This window comes from Pogonomyrmex barbatus, unplaced genomic scaffold (genome assembly GCF_055798465.1).
Source record: "Pogonomyrmex barbatus isolate J1 unplaced genomic scaffold, ASM5579846v1 scaffold7, whole genome shotgun sequence".
Taxonomy (NCBI): Eukaryota; Metazoa; Arthropoda; class Insecta; order Hymenoptera; family Formicidae; genus Pogonomyrmex; species Pogonomyrmex barbatus.
In genome coordinates, this window is record NW_028297171.1 from 2,712,817 (window position 1) to 2,734,606 (window position 21,790).

Sequence of the window (21,790 nt, forward strand, 5' to 3'; positions counted from 1 at the left end):
TTCGTGAAAAAAAATATTTCCTAAATCTTATATAAAGAAAGTATTGTTATGTAATTTCATCATGTAAATAATTAAATCAGTAATTAAGAGAATAGAAAAAGATAATTGAATCAATTCCCAATACCTCTTCTTTAAGTTTTCAAATTAATAACATTTAAGCAGAATACATTATTTTTCTAAGAGTTGATGTAGTTTGATTCCTTTTAACAAGTGTCGATTCTGTTTTTTTACATTATAATATTTTTTTATTTAAAAAGTTCAATATAATTTTTAGGTATCATGCACAGTTATATATGAAATTTTTTATAGTTAAAGGATATATATACATAGAATACACACCACGCATGTACACATATAAATTTTGAAGTATTAATGTGTGTGTTGCATAATATTTCAATTTTGTTGAATTTCATCGCATAATTTTAGCAAATGAAGGTGAGAAAGGGGGAAGAATGCATAAAAAGAGATATTTTACATATCTTTTAGATCTATTTTGCGCTCTCATGTTGCTCGGGAAGAGGATAAACTAGGGGAGACTCAGCAGAGCGTGTTATCTATACCAAGGACGTTATTTTTATTGCGGTTGCGCGAATGAGAGCGATAAAGAGGTGTTCGTCGTTTTTTTTTCCATCGAGGTATTTTCCAAAGTTTAAACGGTCGCAGCGTGGGGAGTATGAAATATATAAAGACGACACCTGTCACGGTCAAGTCTTCTTGCGATCTCGCGACGCAGAATTATCGCGTAAAGGTGCTCTTATATTTTCTCTCGTAAATGAGAAATCAAGAATAATCTCGGTAAGTTTAGTTCCCGCATTGTGGACCGAGCGCAATCGATAATATATGCCTTAACTATTTTGCTAATCTCTATATTCAAATATATCTATATATATTCAAAGTAGATATGATAATTCTGAATCGATCTTCGTGGAAACAATTTTGGAACAACAGTCGTTTGTTCCAAAGCTTTCATTAAGATACAGACAGAACATCGCCCAACAGATTGATTATTCGAAGAAAATATTCTACATGTAGAACGTAAAGGATATTAATGTAAGAAAATCTAATATAAGAAATCTAGCACTCTCGTTATTCTATAATTAAATGTAATTTAAATATTATTTAAATTTAAATATTAATAACATTAGATTAAATCGATTCTTATTATATTTGTTTATAGTCGGCGTGTCCCATTATGTTTGAAGCTAGTATCTTTGAAAGAGTGTTTTCGAGGCCAATATATGGTTAAATATTTGAATATTATGATTATTATGGTTAAAAAACAGTCAATTATTTTTCTATCGATTTATTATTCTAATCTTTTCATCTTTCAACTTTATCTGTTAAACTTTATGTATCGAACTTTATGTTTGTTTTATGATTTACCATTTACCAAACGGCATTCATCATTTAAACAGAAGAATTTGTTTTATATGATACTGATTGAGTAATACTGATTTTGTAAAATATGAGTTGATATAAGTTAAACTCTAGAAAACAAGTCTTAAAATCCCAATGTAAAGACACGAGTTAGATAAAGCTGTATGTAACATAAGTTTTTGTTTATCAATGTTCATTTCTAGCAATGGAGATTAACTTTAATCTCAGTTATTAGCTTACTTTTTAATTTCTTTTAATTCTAAGAATTAAATAAAGATTAAGTTAAACCAAAATTAATCTATATTGATAGAAATGGACATAAGATAAATTTTTTATCTTTTATTTAAGACGTGAAGCAAACACGAGTACGTAAATACCAAGGAACACACTCGAATTTGGCGCGGAATCAGTCATTACTTCCGGTTCCGGATCGTCACTTCCGGTTTCTATGGAGCGCGTGTGACTTCGCGCGATTCACGACCAGCTGCGCAACCGTGTGCAACTCACTTCAGAGCAGTGTGTGAATCGGGCCGGGTTTTTCGCGCATGCGCGGCGAATAGACTATCAGTAACGTATCTAATATAAGTAAAATTATGTAACATTGATTGTTCATAAGTAATGACATAAAAATTTTTCTAATTTAAAAAGAATTTATTATGCAAAAATATAAGTATTACGTGTAAAATACTTACCTCATTTATATCTAACTTATTCGGCGATAATCCCGTTAAAACTTTCGCGCCATTTCACGCCAAGCTTTTGCGCCCAACATCGCTACGTCACAGACGTCGCTGTTTTATGTCTGTTTCGTCACGCATGCGCGAAAAACCCGGCCCGATTCACAATACTGCTTCAGAGGCTTCCGAGCAACGAAGCAAGACGGACGTGTGCATTTGTTGTGCCGAGCCGCACGCGCGAGACGGTGCCGTGTTTCCTCCCTCTTCTCTCTCTCTCTTTCTCTCTCTGTCTCTCGTTCTCCGCCACGGAAAACAGACGGACGGACAGACATTCGCGGTGAGCGAATGACGACGATCATCGAGTAAGTTCGCGCCCGAGGGTATCTTCATCATCATCGTCGTCGTCGTCGTAATTCTTGGTCTCGTTCGTCGTCATCGTCATAGTTCTTGGTCTCGTTCCTCGTCGTCGTTTTTCCATGCATCATCCGAGCACGCGGTCGAGCACGCGCCGATTCGAGATGCACCACCAGGTATTTATCTAGTACCGATCACCGCCGCCCTCGAGCATCGCACCCTCGCCACCCTCGGCATCCTCGTCTCGTGGGGAAGAGGAGGAAAGCGACAACCCCTTCCGGAGGAAGGCTCCAAACACTGTCGCGACGACAGGACGGGAGGAGGTGAGGGCGGAGTGAAAAAGAGAACCGATTCTCCGGCCGAAAACGGAAGTGGAACCGCCACGACGATGGATCAGAAACGCGTGTACAAGTTAGTGCTGACCGGAGGTATGTAACAGAACACGTCGCGTTTTTTTTTTCCGCGCGCGCACGAGGCCTCTCCTCTCTGCGAGCAGGAGTAGATTAAGCATTGAATTAACCTTCGTCGAGTCCATTCTGGGTTTTACTACTGAATCTCACGAGGAATGAGTAGTCTGAGTAGGACGTGCATAAACATGCGGTATCGTGCGTATCCCATTGATTTTCGCACATTTCGTGTTCCTGGGAACTCGGGTATCGAACATCGCTCCCCCTCGAGTTCGAGTCCTTTCAAAATAATTTCAAAGATTTTTTTACGAACGACGAGGTATGTTGAAATCTCTTGAAAAATCGGCAACGATACCGCGTGCTTACCTTGATCTATTTTATGTTTTTACTTACCGCATATTTCTCTTAGTCTATTTTCTACCTTTACACTCGCGTGTTTTAAGACAAGTATCTACTTTTTTTTTTATTTTTTTATTTTTTATTTTGTATTTTTATTTGCGCAATTCGATTGATCTCGTGTCGAAATTACGAAAACTTCCGCATTGTAACGCGACGATGTATCTTTCGACGTCCATGCGGAAAAAAGAAAATAGCTGCCATAGCTGCCTATATTATGTTATAATATATGGATAGTTAATATTTAGTTGTGATACTTATATTATTTGCTACTATATTTATGTATCAGGAGCAACAGCAAATCGTTTTGTTCTAGCTCCTAATACAGTAAATAGAGCAAATAGCAAATAATATAGATATCAACAATTAAGATATTAGCTATCCATATTACAACATATATAGCTATCACATGCAGTTTTTAGCAATGGCAGCTACTTTCTTTTTTCCGTACAGCGTTTCGTTAGATCAGTCTTCTATTCTATAGTTAGAAAAAAGTATTTTACACCGATTATCTCATTTTCATAATTAAGAATCGATCCTGCAGATAAATTTTCGAAATTCATGAGATTGGAAAAACGCATTAATCGATAAAAGAAAGAAAAAAGATAAATGCGAAACACGTGCTTCGCTTAAAAATATTCCCAGAGCCATTTCCTCTTCAGCTGTGCCGAATTCATCGTCTTCACTTTTAAACAAACTTTAAACACACTTTTTAAGCAAATTACATATGTCAACCAGTCTTCTTTTTTTTTTTCTTTTTAAATTTCTCTCTCCGAGGACAATCGCCGCGTGATGTCGTAATTCTGTCCGCTCACGACGGACGATACGAGAATAGAACACGTGTCTGCGGATTTTTATTTCGCACGAGGGGAATTTTCAAACAGAAACGTTTGTCTCGACGATGTGATGGGCGCACGTGGTTGCGACAATGCGACCGTTCGCAATTTTCTTGGTCATAAATGAAATAAGCAGTAAAATAATCGAAAATCCCAAGAAAGTCAAGAAAAAGATAAGTGCATGAAAGAGCGAACTGTTCGTCTATCGCAAAACTATCACTTCTTCTCTAGCTAATTCTAATGATGAAATGCAAAAAATAAGAATCTAAATGCATGGAACGTTTACTTTATATTTCCATTCACGTCATACGAAAATCATAAAATCGTCGTAATTTCTTCATTCGGTTTAATTTAATTTAAAATTAATTTTTAATTTTTAATTTAATTTCCAATCCAGATTGGTTAAAGTTCTAGTATCTTTCGATAAACTTCTTGAAATACCGTTTGAATCCTTAAAGGAAAATGTCTCAATTGAAGAAAAGAAATTTCGGAGAAAAAGAAATTTCCTGCAAAGGAAAAAGAAAAATTGTGAAGAAAAAACGCTTCCAGATTCTTTTGTCGGAATTTTGAACTTCGAAACGCGAAACTAGAAAGCTTCAAAGCTTTTCGGGAGGGTCGAAACATAATTAGCAACGTGTCGAAATTTTGTAAATAGAATTCGCAGAAGTCCATCGCGCGGTTCACAGTGCGACGTCGCGCCGCACTGTCTCTTGCCGTCCGTCCTCTTCGCATTTTGCGACGTTCGTTATCGTAGCCACGCGCGGATGTCGATCGATTCCACGCGCCACGCAGGGACACGCGGCCACAACTGTACCGGGTTATCTGGGGGAAGAGGCCAAGGGGGAACCGAACAGAGACGGACTCAACGGGTTCCTCCCCCCCCCCTCTCTCTCTCTCTCTCTCTCTCTCTCTCTCTCTCGTGTGTCTCTCTCTCTCGTCCGCATAAATTTTCGGTATTTATTTTTCATTCATTATCTGCGTTGTTCATTATTTTATATTTATCATCGTATATAAAAGTTTAGAAAAAAAAAAAAAAGAAATAAGGAAGTAAATATAGAGAATTAGGAAGAATTGTTTCGATCAATTTTACGAGAAAAAAAACAGTTTTATACTGGCCAATCTAAAAATTTAATTACACATAGATCTGAAAATAATTTTATTGGATCTTCAAAATTATTATGCACGACATTCAAGTTGGTTTCTAGAGGATCAAATATTTTTTGCAGTATTATCATGTTTAAGCTACATAATAATTTTGATAATCTAACAAAATTATTTTCAGGTCTGATCAAATTTTTAAATTTGCAAAATTGTTCTCTCTATGTAGCGTTCCTTGATTATACATTAAAGCATGATTTTTCATATCTTGAAATTTAATTCGCTATAATTTCTAATTTCCTATGTTTACTTGTTCCTTATTCCTTTTATTATATCTGAGTCTTAAAAAAATTATTCATCATTTACGTAATCGTTATTGTTAAATGTATAAATTACAAAATACTAAGCCTTACAAGCTTCAGACGTTCCTCAGACATTCGTGTTGTGTCTATTTCTTCTCAGTTTTGATAAACGATATTCCTTATTTGTTTTGTATTAAGAACAGATAAAAACCGGAAGTTATTCGAAGTTATTCATAGATAGCGCATACGTATAGATAGTCTTATCGAGTTCATTTTATTGTTAACGCGTTATCTTTTGGTGGATTAATCTTTAATAAGAATTATTTCTGACAATTTGCACAATATGACGTAATGAGAAGTGTAAAACGAACATAATTTCGAAATGCAAAATGAATGATACGATATACGGAGCAACTTTTAAAAAAAACTGTACTACATGTTTCTTTATAACTTTTTGTTTTCTCACGATCGGAAAGATGATACAATAATGTGTCCAAAAAGATGAAAATGAGATTTCGTCTTTTTGAAAACACCGAATTTTGTTTAGACTCTAATATTCTCTAATAATTTGAACAAAATCTCTTATAAAACTTTTACGATAAACCAAAAAAAATAAGAATAAATCTTATGAATAAAGATATCTCTTTTAAAATATCTTCCGTTATTTTTTATCGCTTAGTAGAGAAAAATTCGGTGCATTTTTTTATTAAAACGCAAAGAATTAAGGAATTCTGTTGAAAAATTGCATAAAGGGAATATTAGATTAAATTAGATTACAGAATTAGCTTACGGAAAAATTCAAGAAAAGTCTGAAATTTTCGGGATGTCGAGTCGTAGTTCTAATCGCGTGATTTATTTTGGTATCAGGTTGTGATGGGCCCAATTCGCCACTGGCGAATGGATCTCAATGCATAATGTGCATGAGGCATAATGTCGCGACGAGTTAATAGCCATGCCGGCGTGCGCCAATTACGTTCAATTTGACTTTTATTGGCGTCTGCCTTTTCATCATGGATCTTGTAATACTGGATACGCCTTTTCTTTTAGATGGAAAGAGACAGTAGACGTGTCGTATCTTCTATCCTTTAGTTTCCGAAAATACACGGTAAAGAAGTATATAAGATATTGCTTTCTCGCTCTGTCATATAGAAACAGAAGGACAGAACATTACGCTCTCGCTCTGTCAACTCACTTGGATCTCAATTTTAGTTAGAAGGCATATCCAATACTATCCAGATCTGTGCTTCTCGTACACTCGTTGTTTATTTTACATAACGAGCGAGGATAGTTAGCATTACAAAATAGATAAATCTCGCGTGCGTACAACGATTCTAGGATATGTCGATTCTCGATCTCATGGAATAAGAATTTCGAAACAATTGATCTAATGCACGTTTGCAATTGCAGGACCATGTGGTGGCAAAACTACCGGGCAGACCAGACTGTGTACCTTCTTCGAGAACATGGGTTGGAAGGTAGGTAGAGAATCCATCCAACTTAACCGTAAAACAAAAAGAAGCTAAGTTATCGCGAAAGAGAAAGAAATGAAGAACTTCACCGCGAGTTCTTCTTCTGATTGACTTTTGCTTTTCTCTTGGAGCAATGCTCGCTCAATTCCGCGTTAGATACGACAGACGTCGTACAGCAGTACTTTTATGTACATAAGGTTATTCGTTATTGATAACCGAGAAGGGGATGATTACCATTCTGCATAGAGCCTACGGTATACCTGCAGAAATCGTTCGATTGTCGCGTGCTGTACGATAATTCGAGTCAAGGATAACATATATAATCTAGCTTTTTCCATAGCTCATCTCTTTCTGGAGTTAGACTCTATCGTAAGCTGAATAATGAATCGTAATTGTGCGTAGAGAGATGGCTTCTAGCTGCTCGAATTTTGCGGAAATATTAATTTTTTTAATGTCGACTTAATAACGATTTTTTTTTTCTTAACAAAAAGATAATGAAAATATAACAGCAATAATTTTTTTTATTTATTTTAATCAAAGATGTTTCTCGCGAATTAAACTTTGTGATCAAATAGAGATTTTGAAAGAGGTAAAAACGCGATTTAGTTTCGGGGTGCTTTTACCCTTCGTTGTGGATTCGATAGAGTGGTGGTTGTCTTCTTTTTCAGGTGTTCCGTGTCCCCGAGACAGCGACCGTGCTGCTCAGGTATGAAATTATACGATCACAAATTTACAAAAGAAAAAAAGAGAGAAAAAGAGAAATGTTTTTGAGAAGAGAACAAGAATCCCTGTCGGACGATTACGGTTTTCTTTCAAATTAACCCTGAAATGCACACTCACGATGAAAGATTCTCAAGAACTAGAGAAAGAGATAATTGATAATTGGAAGAGATAATTGGAAAATTAAAATTGAACATTGTAAACTAATCTTATATTAATTCGAAAATTTCTCTGAATATTTATGAAGAAATCCCATCTTCCCAGGATCCATGTGTGCGTTATGTTCTACGCATTACAGGGTTAAAAGAAGTTTTTGGAGATTGAAATAAAGCCGTTCGCCCTCCGTTTTCGTTTAATACCAGTTGTACCGCCGAGAAAAATTCACAAAACAAATGCAAGAATAAATATTAAATGAGCGAAGAAATTCGTAGAAAATCTACGACAAAAAGCTACGCAAAAATTTCAAGATTATTCGGCGAAAATCTCTAGAAAATTTATTACAAGTTTTTACATCAATTCCATTTCGAGAAAAGTAATATTACAATATATTATAATAATATTGGTAGAGAGACAGTCAGAAACAATTTAGTCCAAGGACAATGTAAGATAATGGAAGCTCCTTTGATCGCTTGCAGTTGCAGCTGCAAGATATTCAAGTCTGTGTATTCTAGTTGTTGTAAACATTCGATTAGACTCGATTAATAACGCTCGCGTATCATAATACGTGTCTGTGCAATTGTCTCATATCTGCTGTCTGCTTTCTTTCCATTTCAGTGGCGGCATCAAGTTTTCAGACCTGAACGCGGAAGAGGGTAAGTCTGCAGATTATATGACTTTCACACTCTTATTCCCTTTTGCACTTACTGATTTCAATTACTGACAATGCATATTTGTCTTAAAACACTAATCTCCAGTAGTATGTAAAAATAGCGCATAAGTATCTACAAATTTGGTCAGATACAAATTAGAAAATAATGTCATTGGACTGTCAAAATAATTATGTAAAATTTTCAAATTGATTGCTAGAATAAAAATTATTAAAAATTTTTATTATTCTATTTAAGTAACCTACATAATTGTAATTTTAATAACAAAATTATTTTAAATCTAAATTATTACAAATCTGTGTTTAGCCAAATTTTTTTAAATATTTCAGCAAAACTATTCTTTTCGCGTGAAAACAGTTTTCTATCTATAACGCAAAGCAGGTCAAAACTGCTCCATTAATTGATTGATTAATGGAAAGGTGAATCGACAGTTTGGCTCGGCTGGGATTTATCCATCCGCTCGAGAAGGAAGTTAACATTTTAATGACTTAATCAACTAAATCCGGTTTTCTTTTTCACAATTTTTCAAAATGAAAACACAATGTTGGAGGTAATGCGAAGCATTGTTTTTTACCAACCCTATAAAATCGCGCATGGATATTACCTCAGTAACGCGACGGATTGCATCAACTGTTGCAATCGCGACGTGAGAAACGCGGATGGAAAAATCCCAAGCTTTACAGATGAAAAGTGGGGACGAGGGGGAGGGGGGGCTGAGAAAAAAGATTCTGCATCTTGATACAGTGAAAAAAAGATAAAGGAAATCAGTTTGACCTGTTATGTCGCGTTATGATACATCAGGATCCCGAAAGCCTCGCCATAGAACGGTCTTGTAAACGTCTCGTTGCACCCAGAACGGCTATAATGTCACGTTTGATGTGCGGAAAGGTTCGCGCAAGCTGCTCCGAGCACAACAACAGCCCGATTGCATAACGTCGAAATTCTTGGCTTACACTAAACTTCTGGCCTTCCGTTCTACGATGTATCGCGGGGGGACTTTGTTCGCGATCGTTACGCAAAATTTCATTATTACCATCGCTTATACGCGCCACGGCTGTCAATTGGTCTACCTTATGATCCCTCTTCTATTTTTAATCTCTTGCACCATTACATTTTCTCCGCGAGTACTTTGAAAACTTGCGCAAAACACACGCGTACGGTCAAGCAGTTGGTGCATTCATGCTTTTTAAATGAATCATTAAAATATCTCATTTTCACAAATGAGATATATAACTACACGCACATCACACGCGCGCGCGCGCGCGCGCGCACACGCACACACACACACACACACACACACACACACACACACACACATCAGGGATTGAGAAATCCTTGTTAATATCGAGATAAGATAATAATTTTCCTACGTTAATATGATTGCTATTCATTGGAAATACTCGTTCGTCTTTATGTAAGGCGATGGTTCGACTTTAATCAGCTCGCCCTTGAACAGAAACGAATGAATACGAATATCAGGCTTCCTTCCCCGCTTTTGTGTGTACGTTCATCACTATCATCGTCGCACACCAAATGTATCATATTTCAGATCTCTCCTATTATGCAGTTTTTATTATAAAAATGTTCTTACGAAGTAGATATTTCATGATCGGATGTGAAATGATATATAATTTAATTACACGTATTAAAATATTAACAAAATCATAAAAATTTTGTAGATTGTGTTCCTTTTTTTTGTAAGTGCAGAACGCAATTGCATTTTACATTTTTCTTCTTTCTAAGTTTATTTATTTAATATTATAAACAGTATAAGAAATATATTCTTTTTAATTTTAGATTATTTTTTGTTATTATTATCAATATATTCTTAAAATGATTCGAACACGTGCACCAGTTTTCACAAAATTTTTGTGATTTTTCAAATTGCGGTAAATTTACGATAGAAAATTGAAACGTTCATAAAGCGTTGTTCTATGCTTATTTGCATTTTGTATTTGAAACTTTATCGCGATGAATTAAGATTTTTATGAATTTCAAAGACTTAAAATTTCAATTTGCTTGATTTTTCGCGAATTATAGTTAATCAAAAGAACTGACGTCAATCAAAGACTGACGTCTTTGCATTTATGATATTTGTGACAAGTCGGGAAATTAACCAAGTTAACATCGAGTTAGCATTACTTTTACTTATTATCTTATTATTACTTATTACTTATTATTATCATTATTTGTCACTCTGCTATTCTTGTTCGCAAAGGTATGTAACTGCCAGTTAAAAAGAAAAAAGATAAAAAATGATGACGTTCATGAAACACGAGTACAAGTAATGTGAACTGCATATTTCCTTACTTATTGTCGACGATATTTGATCCTTGAGATTAAATTGTTAATATTTTCTCAAGGAGAGAAAACTTTTTTAATCTTATCAAAGAAAAAAAAAAAGATTGGAAGAAACTGACAGAGAACAATTGAGAGATTCTAAACTTTGTAGCACATGCAAAAGTTCAAATCACATTTTCATCTAGTTGTTAGCTCCGTTCTTTTCAGTTTGCTTTTTTTACGATTTGATGTAAAAAACGAGAAGCGTAATATTTTTTTTTTCCCTCTCAACTCAAATCATCCCAATGATAATGTGAGAGGTTCAAGATTAAGATTGGTTCTAGCGGAGAGCCCGTGTCCCTCATACGCGAAAACTTCGCGTCTAGAACATAAACGTGAGGGTGAAGCCTTCTGTGAGGGTGAGGCGAGATGGCCGGAGATCTTAGAAGTCGATTCCGGCGTGGGTGAGTCCGAGTTATGAAGCTAGAGTGTGATCCGAGATACGATGAAAGAAGCTAAGAAACACAAAGGGGTCGATGATTGCTTTGAACATACTTGGATCCTTTATTGATTGTTATTTTCCACTAGTTTTCCACTAATGTCGACGCTTAAAAGGAAGTTTACTTTTTCAAGTGCCTAGTATATTGAACGGATATTTTTTTTTTGTCTGTAGTGATATATTTTTCTTAACTCTTTTTTTTAATAAATAATGTAGTTCTTTTCTAGGACTTGAATAATGAAGGATAACAAGTATCTGATTGATATTGATATGAAATAGATATTATGAATAGATATTATATCATAATATAAAGTAGAAAGTAGAGGAGATTTTAAAGTTTGCAAAATAATAATCTCTGAAGCTTATGAAAGCAAAATTAAAAGAGATTAAGAGATTTCAATCAATTTGCGATAACTTGTGATGGATTTATCAGGATGATTTTGATAAAAAAATTCCTGAAAATGAAATTACTGAAAATATTCCGTCTTTTTAATTTGTTGATTTTTGAAGTCAATTATAATATTAATATTGCTTTTTCATATCATCCAGTAAATATAGGCGCTTATTTTATCCCTTAGGTGCATCTTCCTGTCGATCGCTTCTCTTAGTCTCGTTTTGCGCACATGAGTAATATTATATATTTTATTCTTTTCTTACACGTTTATTTTTACTCTTCATTGTGTCTCGGCCTTGAAATGCAAGGCACTCTAGATCTCGTCGACGAAAGATGAATCCTCGTGCTCGCTCTTCTCTACCTTAAAATAATCTTCTTTTTATCTCTTGAAGTTGATCACGAAATAAAACCATGATATATCTCTTGCTTTTTAAAATCACGAGAAAAATAACGTACAAAATCAAGTATCTATTAAATAGATAAATATAAGAATTGATTCAAAATCACAAATACATTTTCTTTCGTTTCACTTAAATGAACGAGGATCATCCGCCCGTCTCGCTAGAATCTCGCTTGAAAAGGCTTTAGTACAAGAGTCCAAACGATGTCCACGAGACATCGTTTAAAGGAAGCAATTGATTTCGCTGTAATTCCAACAGTATTGTTCCTAAGGAGATATTGTTCTTAATATAGGGATTTCTTAGAGCTTTATTAGGACTGTATTTCTTCTCTTATGAAGATAAACGAAGCGATTGTTTAAGCTAGCGCTCCAAGTATTACCCAAGTCCATATGCGGATTACCCACTCGAAATAATACTTCGAAAACGAGTGAGAACGTTCATTGTGTAATGTCATATTTTCTTTCGCATGTTTGTTGCAGCATTCAAATTTCAGGAAAATCTTTTGCGTACGATGATACAAATAGAGAACACATTCTTCCAACTGGGTGAGAGCTGTTCGAGGAATTGCCTGATTATCTGTGATCGCGGGGCGATGGATGCCTCCGCTTGTTAGTATCAGTCTTTGAAAATAATTGACTCAATGGATTTTCTTAATAATCTCTCTTAATAATAGAAAGATTAATAAAACAAATTTTTCAGTCATTTCGAAAGATAAGTGGGAGCTTATGATGGCCTCAAACGGATGGCACAACGTCGAATTAAGGGACAACAGGTAAAGTCGGGGATGTACGAGCAAAATTTTGCAAATTCGACACTTGCATATATTCTTGTCTTTGGAAGAATCTAATTTTAAAATTAAAAAATTAGTAACAACTTATATTGTACAATAATATTGTATTATATCTCTAATTATCTTATTTGTACACTTGTACAAATTATGTTTTACTGCTGATTATTCTGGCATTTAACACTTTCATTAATGAAATATTTGTATTTCTCTTTTACGCCAACTAGATATAACCAGATCATCCACATGGTCTCGGCCGCGAACGGTGCCGAAGAGTTCTACTCCACGGAAGATCACGCGTGTCGCTCTGAGGGCGTCGAGCTTGCCCGTGAACTCGATTACAAGGCCGCGGCTTCCTGGGTCGGTCATCCGTACTTCGATGTTATCGATAACTCGCAAGATTTCGAATCAAAGATCTGCCGGATGATCGAATGCGTATGTCAGAAACTGGGCATCGACACCGGCGACCGGTTGCGCGCCAGCAGTCGCAAGGTCAAGTTCCTCGTGAAAGCACCGCTGCCGGCAGACAGCGAGTTCCCGCCCTTCCAGGATTTCGATGTCGTGCATAATTATCTCCAGAGCAACAATCCCAAGATGCAGGCCCGTCTGCGCAAGCGCGGCCAGAAAGGTAAACCACCCGTACGAGTGATGAAACATTCTCCTTCATTTCTTTAACTGTTTTGCTTACTTAAAACAATATTATTACCTGAAAAACTTAAAATTAATTTCTGTAAATTATTATTATTATTATCATCGGAAAACTCGAACTTTTGCTGATTTTCATGGATTAATAACACATCGATCATCCTTACATTTCATTTCTTTTCTCACGTCAAAAATTCGAGCAATGGTATGATTTAAATTTTCTATTTTTTAAGGTCACTGGTCATACATTCACACAATTCGTCGACCGAAGATATGCGGTCAAGTAATCGAGGTGAAGACCCAACTGACGCATCGAGACTATCTAAACATGCTGGCTCAGCGGGACGATTCGCATTTTACCATTTTTAAGCGCCGTCGTTGCTTCCTCATCAACAATCAGTATTTTCAGTTAGATATTTACAGGGAACCAGCACATCCCAGGTAATGCTTTAATATATAATGATTTGAATTAACAATTTAAAAGTTTTTTCTGTTAAATTTGTCCATTTTTGATGGAAAAATCGATTTTAAATCATCGAAGAATCAATTGATAAAAAGAGATTTAATGAATATCTTTTATGATTGGTTTCTTGTCATAATATTTATAAATTGTTCGCTTATAACTGATTCAAGAATTCAGAATATTAAAAATTAAAATAAATTCTTTCGCTTCTATCTATTTTATTCTTATTTGTATGTATTTATTCAATAAATGAGAGAGGAAAACACGTCACGTTATTCTAAATGATGCAATTTTGTATGTACATTACAGATGTCGAGGTTTGATGTTACTCGAGACATATACAGCGTTGACGGGTGATGAACTAGAAAACATTCTGCCTCAATTCCTGACAATCGAGAAGGAAGTCACTGGCAATCCAGATTATAGCATGTTCAACCTCAGCTTACGCGAGGAATGGAATAGCACCAACAAATATTGTCATAATTTGCACGGTATACAATACTCGATATATTTAAATTCTGTAATTAGAATATTTATATCTTTATTGCTTAAGAATATTTTATATATTCTTTGTATGTTTGTGCTTATTATTATTATTTATTTTATATATTTTATATATTATTTATTTTATATATTTTTTATACGTTTGTACTTAATATATTCTATGTTAGAAAGATTTATAAATATAGAGAGATGTAGCTCAATAATTTCAAATTTTTCGATTCGAAATTCATGTATATTTCATAAACAAGCGCTAAGTAATGACGATTATAAAAAATAAACAATAATAGAAATTGCATATTCGAACGCGATTGAGTACCGATCGAATTTTATTTTACAGGTGCTATGCAATTGGCAGAGACCCAAAGCATCCCAATATCAAAGAATCTAACAACTGAGATACAAAGCAATGGACTTGATTGCAAAACGAACAGCGCATTGGGTTCCATTACAAGTCGTCAACAGATAATCGTCAGTAAGAACGTCAATACCCAAAATGGTTTGACGAACGGTAAGGCGACATTTGCCGAACGATGTAATATAAATGGCGATGGCCGAGAGCCAGAAATTTGCAATGGCAATTCAGCTATGAGGTCGGATGAAAGTTTACGAGAATTAAAGATAGATGAATCGCAGAAGAACGGATTTGATAATATATTCTAATGGAGAAACATGCAGAAAATTAAGGAACAATTAAGTTTCTAAATAATTCCGGCTGTAGCAGAGAGGAGAAGAGAGGGACTTAACGTTGTCAGTATCGGCGCGGATTATAATTAATATTGAGCAAACAACTAGTGCGATAGACTTCTAAAATTTCACACAGATATCTATTTTTTAATCGAACTTGCGTGTCGTACTTAAGAAATCTTTGTGGAGGATTTTATAACCGATCTCATCAACATCGATTGAGTTTAAATCAAAATCAAGACCTGATATAAATTTTTTAACAATAATAAAATTTTTAGAGTTTTAAAAAAACTTCGATATTTAAAAAATTTTTAAATAATTAATTTTTTTTTATTTTCTATCTTTATTTTTTCAATTAAAAAAATTTTCAAATTCCAAATAGAGAAAATATTTGGAGGGAAAAGTCATTTATCCCTTCGTATGATATTTAGGCTAATTTCTGATGGTAATAAAAAATAAAAATACACGAATCAAGAACTTTTAATGTCGAATCTAATCGAATTTTATTTTTTTCTTTTTCGAATCTAAATCGAATTAAATTGAGTTAAATCAAAATATAACTTTTAATTAATATAGTTATTATAAAATTAAATCAATATTAGGCAGATAAAAGTTAAACGATGTTGATGAAACGAGGTCTTAGCAAGTTTTGATGAAGCTCCATTGAACGAGCGATGTGCATTGATGCACCAAGAGTATTTGTACTTCGCTTTATTTTATTCTACTTTACTCTACTTTGTATGCCTCAAGTATTGTCTAATAACTTTCAGCTCGAAAGAGCGATTGTGATAGAGAAATACACGTATCGTATTTAAAAAAAAAAATCAGCGTTTCGAAAATGCAAATCTTAAAAAGAAAGAAAAATATCGATACATTTTTGAGACAGTAATATTATCGGGATACATATCCTAAGGAAAATTCTCTTGGGACTATCGTAAAATCTTTTAGGATCATTTTTTTTTAAAATTCTGTTACGTTTAGTATTTCTTAATCGTACTTAATCGTACTTAAAAAAATTTACAAATATTAAAAATTTATTTCCGACGATATTGTAGTATTTTGCAATATGTAGGCGTTGTACTAATATAAGAGAAGCAGATTTCAAAGTGAGTTATCAGATCTCTAATCATTTGTATAAATTCATACGTATGCCAGAAAGATTGAAATTAAATTATATTTAAAAAAATTTTTAAAGCCCGAATTCATTTGCGTTTGCAATTGTAGCGCAAGTTCCTCGCGGATATACAATATGTTTGCGGTCCATTCCATTTTATTAAGAAAGAAAGTTCTGAATTTTTAAAATATGTACATAAAAATTAATTTAATTGATCGCAATCTTATATTATAATTAGAACAAAGAATTGAAATTTGTATAACTTTTTAACGCTGTCACTCGAATTGGTGACATCTTTTAGTTTTAGAGTTCTTATATATATATATATATATATATATATATATATATATATGTAAATTATTAAATATATAAATATATGTGTACATGTATGTATGTATATATAATTTTTTTATTTTTTTTTTTTTTTTAATTAAATCTTTCCAGATTTTCGATTTCAATTTTTATAGGAGAAAAAAATTATCTTTTCTTTAATCAAATAATCAAAAATATGAGACAATTAAATTCTCTCTTTTATAATCGGGCAAAGTAAAGTCTTTTTAATTTTTATAGAATATTGGCAAGTTTCATGAGATTGGTATATATTTCTTTAGTCTGTATAGGAATTTCTAATTTTAGGCCTTTTAAAAATTGCAATCTGCTAACTCACTCCAAAGATATGGTAAATGGCGTAAAACAGTCTGTTGTTGCAATCACAATGAATTATTAATAATGTATCAGTACTTAATAGGTACTTGGCTATAGAGGTAATTAGGTTAATTGTACATAATGTGGCGCAATTATTTTTGTCGGATTTATTATTTCTGTGATTGTAATCTGTGTTGTTGATGTAATGGCGAGAGATCTCACAGATAGACAAGAGAATAGCTGAGAAAAAAATGAAATTGCGATGAAGATAGAAAGGTGAATAAGGAGATCTTCTATATTTTGCTCGTGACTCTAAAATTTATTGATGAATTCTGCGATGACGCTTTACCTACACATCTTGCTCTCGCATTTTTCTATACGCCAAATTGATCATTCACAAATTTTTGCCACTGTTTAGAGATGAAGTGCCTGTAAAACATTCATTCGCGAAAATAAAGAGAAAAAGAAATATATATGTATATATAAAAGTATATATATATATATATATATGTGTATAAATACGAAAGTCTATATTTTCATTCAATAATGCAATAGTGAGTTATCAACACACACTCAGTTTATGTAGATGGATCTAGAAAGCAGATTGTACCCATAAGCATCTAATAAAACAATGTCACGTGCCTATCATGTCTTATGTTTCCACCGTGTACTAAACCCTTCCCAAACATTTTAAGAGATCTTCTTTCAGATGAAAAGTTTATCTTCTAAATCACTTCTTTTATTTTATAGTCAACATGTATCTTTGGGAAAATTCCATTTGAGAGGACTTCTGATTAAAAAATGCATTTTTTTTTATTAACTACAAAGAAAATAAATTGTAAGTACTATGTGTTGCACAAAATTAAATTTATTGATTAATGTTTTATGACACAGAAGTATAGATAGATTGTACCAATTTATTCAGATTTTTCCGAAATTAAAATACAAAAATTATTTTTATAATATTGCGCGATTTCAAGGAAAAAAAAATATTTTTTGTTACAAAATTTTATTTCTAAATAAAAGTATCATAATTATATAAAAATTTACAATTATCACCCTTTTCTAAATGGAATAATTTTTAAATGTATATATTTATATGATCTTTTTCGTTATAATAAACGAAAATAAGATTTCATGTCAAAAGATTTAATTTAGAAGATTTTATATTTTTTTTCTTATATTTTTAGATGCTATTAGGTGACGATTTTCTTATATTTTTAGAAAATTGGAAATATTTTGTAAAATATTTATTTTTGAATAATCTTATGTTAGTACGTATATAATAATGAAATAAATCGGTAAAAAACATGCAGTTCACAATGTACAATTACGTACTCCAAAGATGTCTTGTGTGTTTTGATGTGCATACTTATACTTACTGGGTATAAAAGAAAATACAAATTGGCAAGACATTGTTTCAGCACAGCTGAATCATTTATTGGCAACCTTTTAGAAATCCTCGGAAACCCGAGAAAATCTTTTTCAAGTCATGATAATTTCATTTTAATTTTTCATTTTAGTTTTTTTTTTCTGATTCTCTTATTTAGATCTATATTGCCGTAATTATATAGTCATTATTTTCTTCTCCAACAAATAACATGTTGGTAAACTATTGTTCGGCCACTTAAAGTCAAATATTTCACTTATCAATGATTTTTTTATTTTGTTTTGATCTATTAACATAATTTCTTCTTAAAAAAATTATTGTATTTTATGTATATTAGTAAATAATTTTTTCATCTACGATGCCTACAAATATTGTAATTACATCTGACTTAAAGTATCGAATTTGTCTCATGATCGCATTACATGAAAATGTAAAATAAACATTTATAAAAAAAAAAAACAATCAAGTAAGGCGCTTAGATTAATCATAGATTCACAAAAACACATGGAAGTATTGTTGTTATAAGTACACTATCATTCATGTCCAAAACTCTAAAACAAAATACATTTTTTTGTGCAATCTTTTTTATTTTGGCAACATTATAATTTGACTATTCATTCTCTTTAACTATAAAATAAAAATATCTGTCACGGATTAATATGTTGCTTGGGAAATTTAAGATTTTATTTTTTATTTTTAAGAGTGTCAGAACTTACGAACGATAGTACACACACACACACACACACACACACACACACGCGCGCGCGCGCGCGCGCGCGCGCGTTTTTTTTATATGCAGAATAGAAAGGAAAATATAAATTCAAATCTGCGTTATATGTTACAATTGTAATATATAATATTCTGTATATGAATTTTACTGTAAAACAACATTTGGTATTCTCATGAATGAATAATACTACAAGTGTTTAGTAAATAATTGGCTAGTAATGATAAATATGGAAAAACGAGAAGACATCTTACGCGTTATCGCGTTACAAAAGATAAATCTTAAGGTTTCTACATGTGCTTACTTTGCGCATGCATCAGGTAGTCTTTTGCAAACTTATACGAGACATAAAAGTTTCTCAAATATAATTCCTATTCTATTGCATGTTTCGCATTGGAAGCATAAATCGGAATTTTTTTCTTTTCCCTTTACATATCTATATCGACCTTGTTTGCGCGATTTATTTAATTAAAAGTTAATCTAAATCTTAGATAAGATACCAGATTTCCGTTAATCTCATTGCTAATAACTTCTACTTTGCCAATAAAAAATTAAAATTTCATCTATTGAAATATTGCTAGCATTGCTAGCAATTTTAAAATTGCTTGCAATGATCTTTTCCATTTCTCATATTATTTTTAATCATTTATAATTATCTTTTAAAATTTCCTCCAAAGTTTTTTTTTTTAATTTTTGGTCGATAAAAATTTTCTGCAAGAATCATCTGTTAAATTATAGGAAAGTACGATGTCTATGAAATTGCTCGTTGCGCATGTACTTTCTCATTCGCAAAAAATATATAATAACTTGGCTAGAAGACAATTTTATCTCTTACTACTATACCAAATAAAGAAATACTATTCATCTAGTTTTGGTTTGTTGTTGCTGTTGTTGTTGTTGTTGTTGTTGCGCTTTAAATCGCTTATAGATCTTTTTGCTCGGAAGCAACAGTTGGCATAGACCGGGCCTCTTCTTCCTTTTTCTATTCGCTGTCTGATTATTTTCCTGATCCACCTCATTCTCATCATCATTTACGGCCGGCAGTGTTTGCTGCTGCTGCTGCTGCTGCTGTTGTTGTTGTTGTTGTTGTTGTTGCTGCTGCTGCTGCTGTCCATTATATCGAGTTTGACAAACCAACGTCTCTTGTGGAGTCCGTAAAGCCTCTAATTCAGTTGCGCTGCGATGCAGATCCGAATCATGAGCGAAAGTACAATTATGACCAAAACGGCAGCGACCCTTTCGATAGTTCCAGCAGATCTTACGACCATTTATCATCTTTGTGTCATCCAATGTAGGTGTCATCTTCACATGCTTCTCTAAAATTGCACTTTTTGCTCGTTCTGCCTCAACAAATGGATTTAAGAACACTGATGTTCTTAGCAACGTAGGTGCGCTGTTAAAATCTGGTGTCGGCAATGGAAGCTTTTCTTTGGAAGCTGTTGTTTCAATTATTCTCATGTGTTTGCCATTCTCTCCATTGTTCTCCTCTTTATTATCCTCCTCTTCTTCTTCATCTTCTTCTCTCTCCAATTCTACCTTCTCAGCACCCTTAAAGCTAATGGTGAAGCAATATCAGATTACAAAGAACAAGCCGCATTTTGTACGTATATACCGGTTGCTAAACTTAAATGAGATTTGACGAGATATATTTTCTTTGTCAATTTAATACCACAAAAAATACAACATGTTTAATCCTGCATTTGCGTTTATGAATTTAATATTTCTCGTTTTACAATTTGATAAGCCTTCGCAAGCCTCATGTCAAACAGAAGTGCTTATAAACATCGTATTTTTCGCAGAAGATTTAAACTGGAGTAGAATCATGGATGAACATAAAGAAAAAATCAGGACAGAAGTAATCGAGGGATGGTTTTACACAACGGCCCAAACTTACGCATTATCCGTGACAATATCTTCGTCGTCCGTTCCGCTATCCGAACCAGAGGAAGTCCCGTAATCCGCAACCAAGGAAGCCATAATAAAAAGTTGATACAAATTACACGACCCTTACAAACTAGATGATCCTAACCATATAATCTAATTAATCTAATCATTGCGCGAGACCAGATGCTGACCAGGAGCCAACAAACTATTATCGGCGAATTCGCCATCGTATTGTAACGCCATCTGACGGTATACTTTTCAGTATTAGATTTGATCAGATTATACGCTACGGCTACGGTCAAATGTAAGTGTCGGTCCACAATAGGTGATTTAAGCTTTAAGAAGAAATTGGACAATCATAATCGAATATAAGAAAAATGATCGACTATGATTGGTCAATTTCTTTCGCCTTAAAAATTAAATACTTATTGTGGACCGAGACCAACATTACAAATGCTTCGAAGCGTTTGCGGTTATGCAAGTTTGTCTGGATAGGCCCTTCTCGATCTACAATAGGTGATTTAAGTCTTAAGCCATAAGAAATGGACGAGTCATACTATATGAATAGGAGAATAATCGATTATGATTGGTCAATAATTTTCTTTATGCATACGATTATGCTGCTATGCAAATTCGTTTGAATAAAGCCGACGATGCACGGTGCTTTTTTGCCTGTTAGATTTCTTGCTGGATTTGTATGCTTGCTGTCATGATGGCAGCATGCTGCTGACAGCGATGCTGGCTATTTTGCTAGTTTAGTTTTACACGGTGCGAGTTTTCTCTTCTGTTGGCTGAGTAGCTAGAATTTTATAAAAGGCATTTAATATATTTATTTATTTATTTTTCTTTCGTTATATTTATTTTCATATTTTCACTTTGACAAGTTGTAGTAAACAGAAAATGATAGAAT

The 21,790-nt window shown here is 33.5% G+C and overlaps 2 protein-coding genes across 2 annotated transcripts; one reads left to right on the plus strand and one right to left on the minus strand.

Annotated features, from left to right (window-relative positions):
• Positions 1 to 647: 647 nt before the first annotated feature.
• Ttd14 (TRPL translocation defect 14) lies at positions 648 to 17,522 on the plus strand. Its single transcript, XM_011648188.3, is given in 12 exon segments — positions 648 to 795; positions 900 to 2,836; positions 6,855 to 6,922; positions 7,585 to 7,622; positions 8,411 to 8,448; positions 12,517 to 12,645; positions 12,737 to 12,809; positions 13,052 to 13,452; positions 13,703 to 13,910; positions 14,242 to 14,423; positions 14,774 to 15,087; positions 15,090 to 17,522. Coding segments are annotated over 11 exon segments (1,521 nt in total). The 5' UTR covers positions 648 to 795; positions 900 to 2,796; the 3' UTR covers positions 15,120 to 17,522.
• A 761-nt stretch (positions 17,523 to 18,283) lies between these two features.
• On the minus strand, positions 18,284 to 21,123 carry LOC105433084 (uncharacterized). Its single transcript, XM_011648189.3, has 2 exons — positions 20,891 to 21,123; positions 18,284 to 20,551 (listed from the first exon to the last, which is right to left on the minus strand). The coding sequence occupies exons 1-2, from the start codon at positions 20,971 to 20,973 to the stop codon at positions 19,858 to 19,860; spliced, it is 777 nt and encodes a 258-aa protein (XP_011646491.2). The 5' UTR covers positions 20,974 to 21,123; the 3' UTR covers positions 18,284 to 19,857.
• Between the last annotated feature and the right edge of the window lie 667 nt (positions 21,124 to 21,790).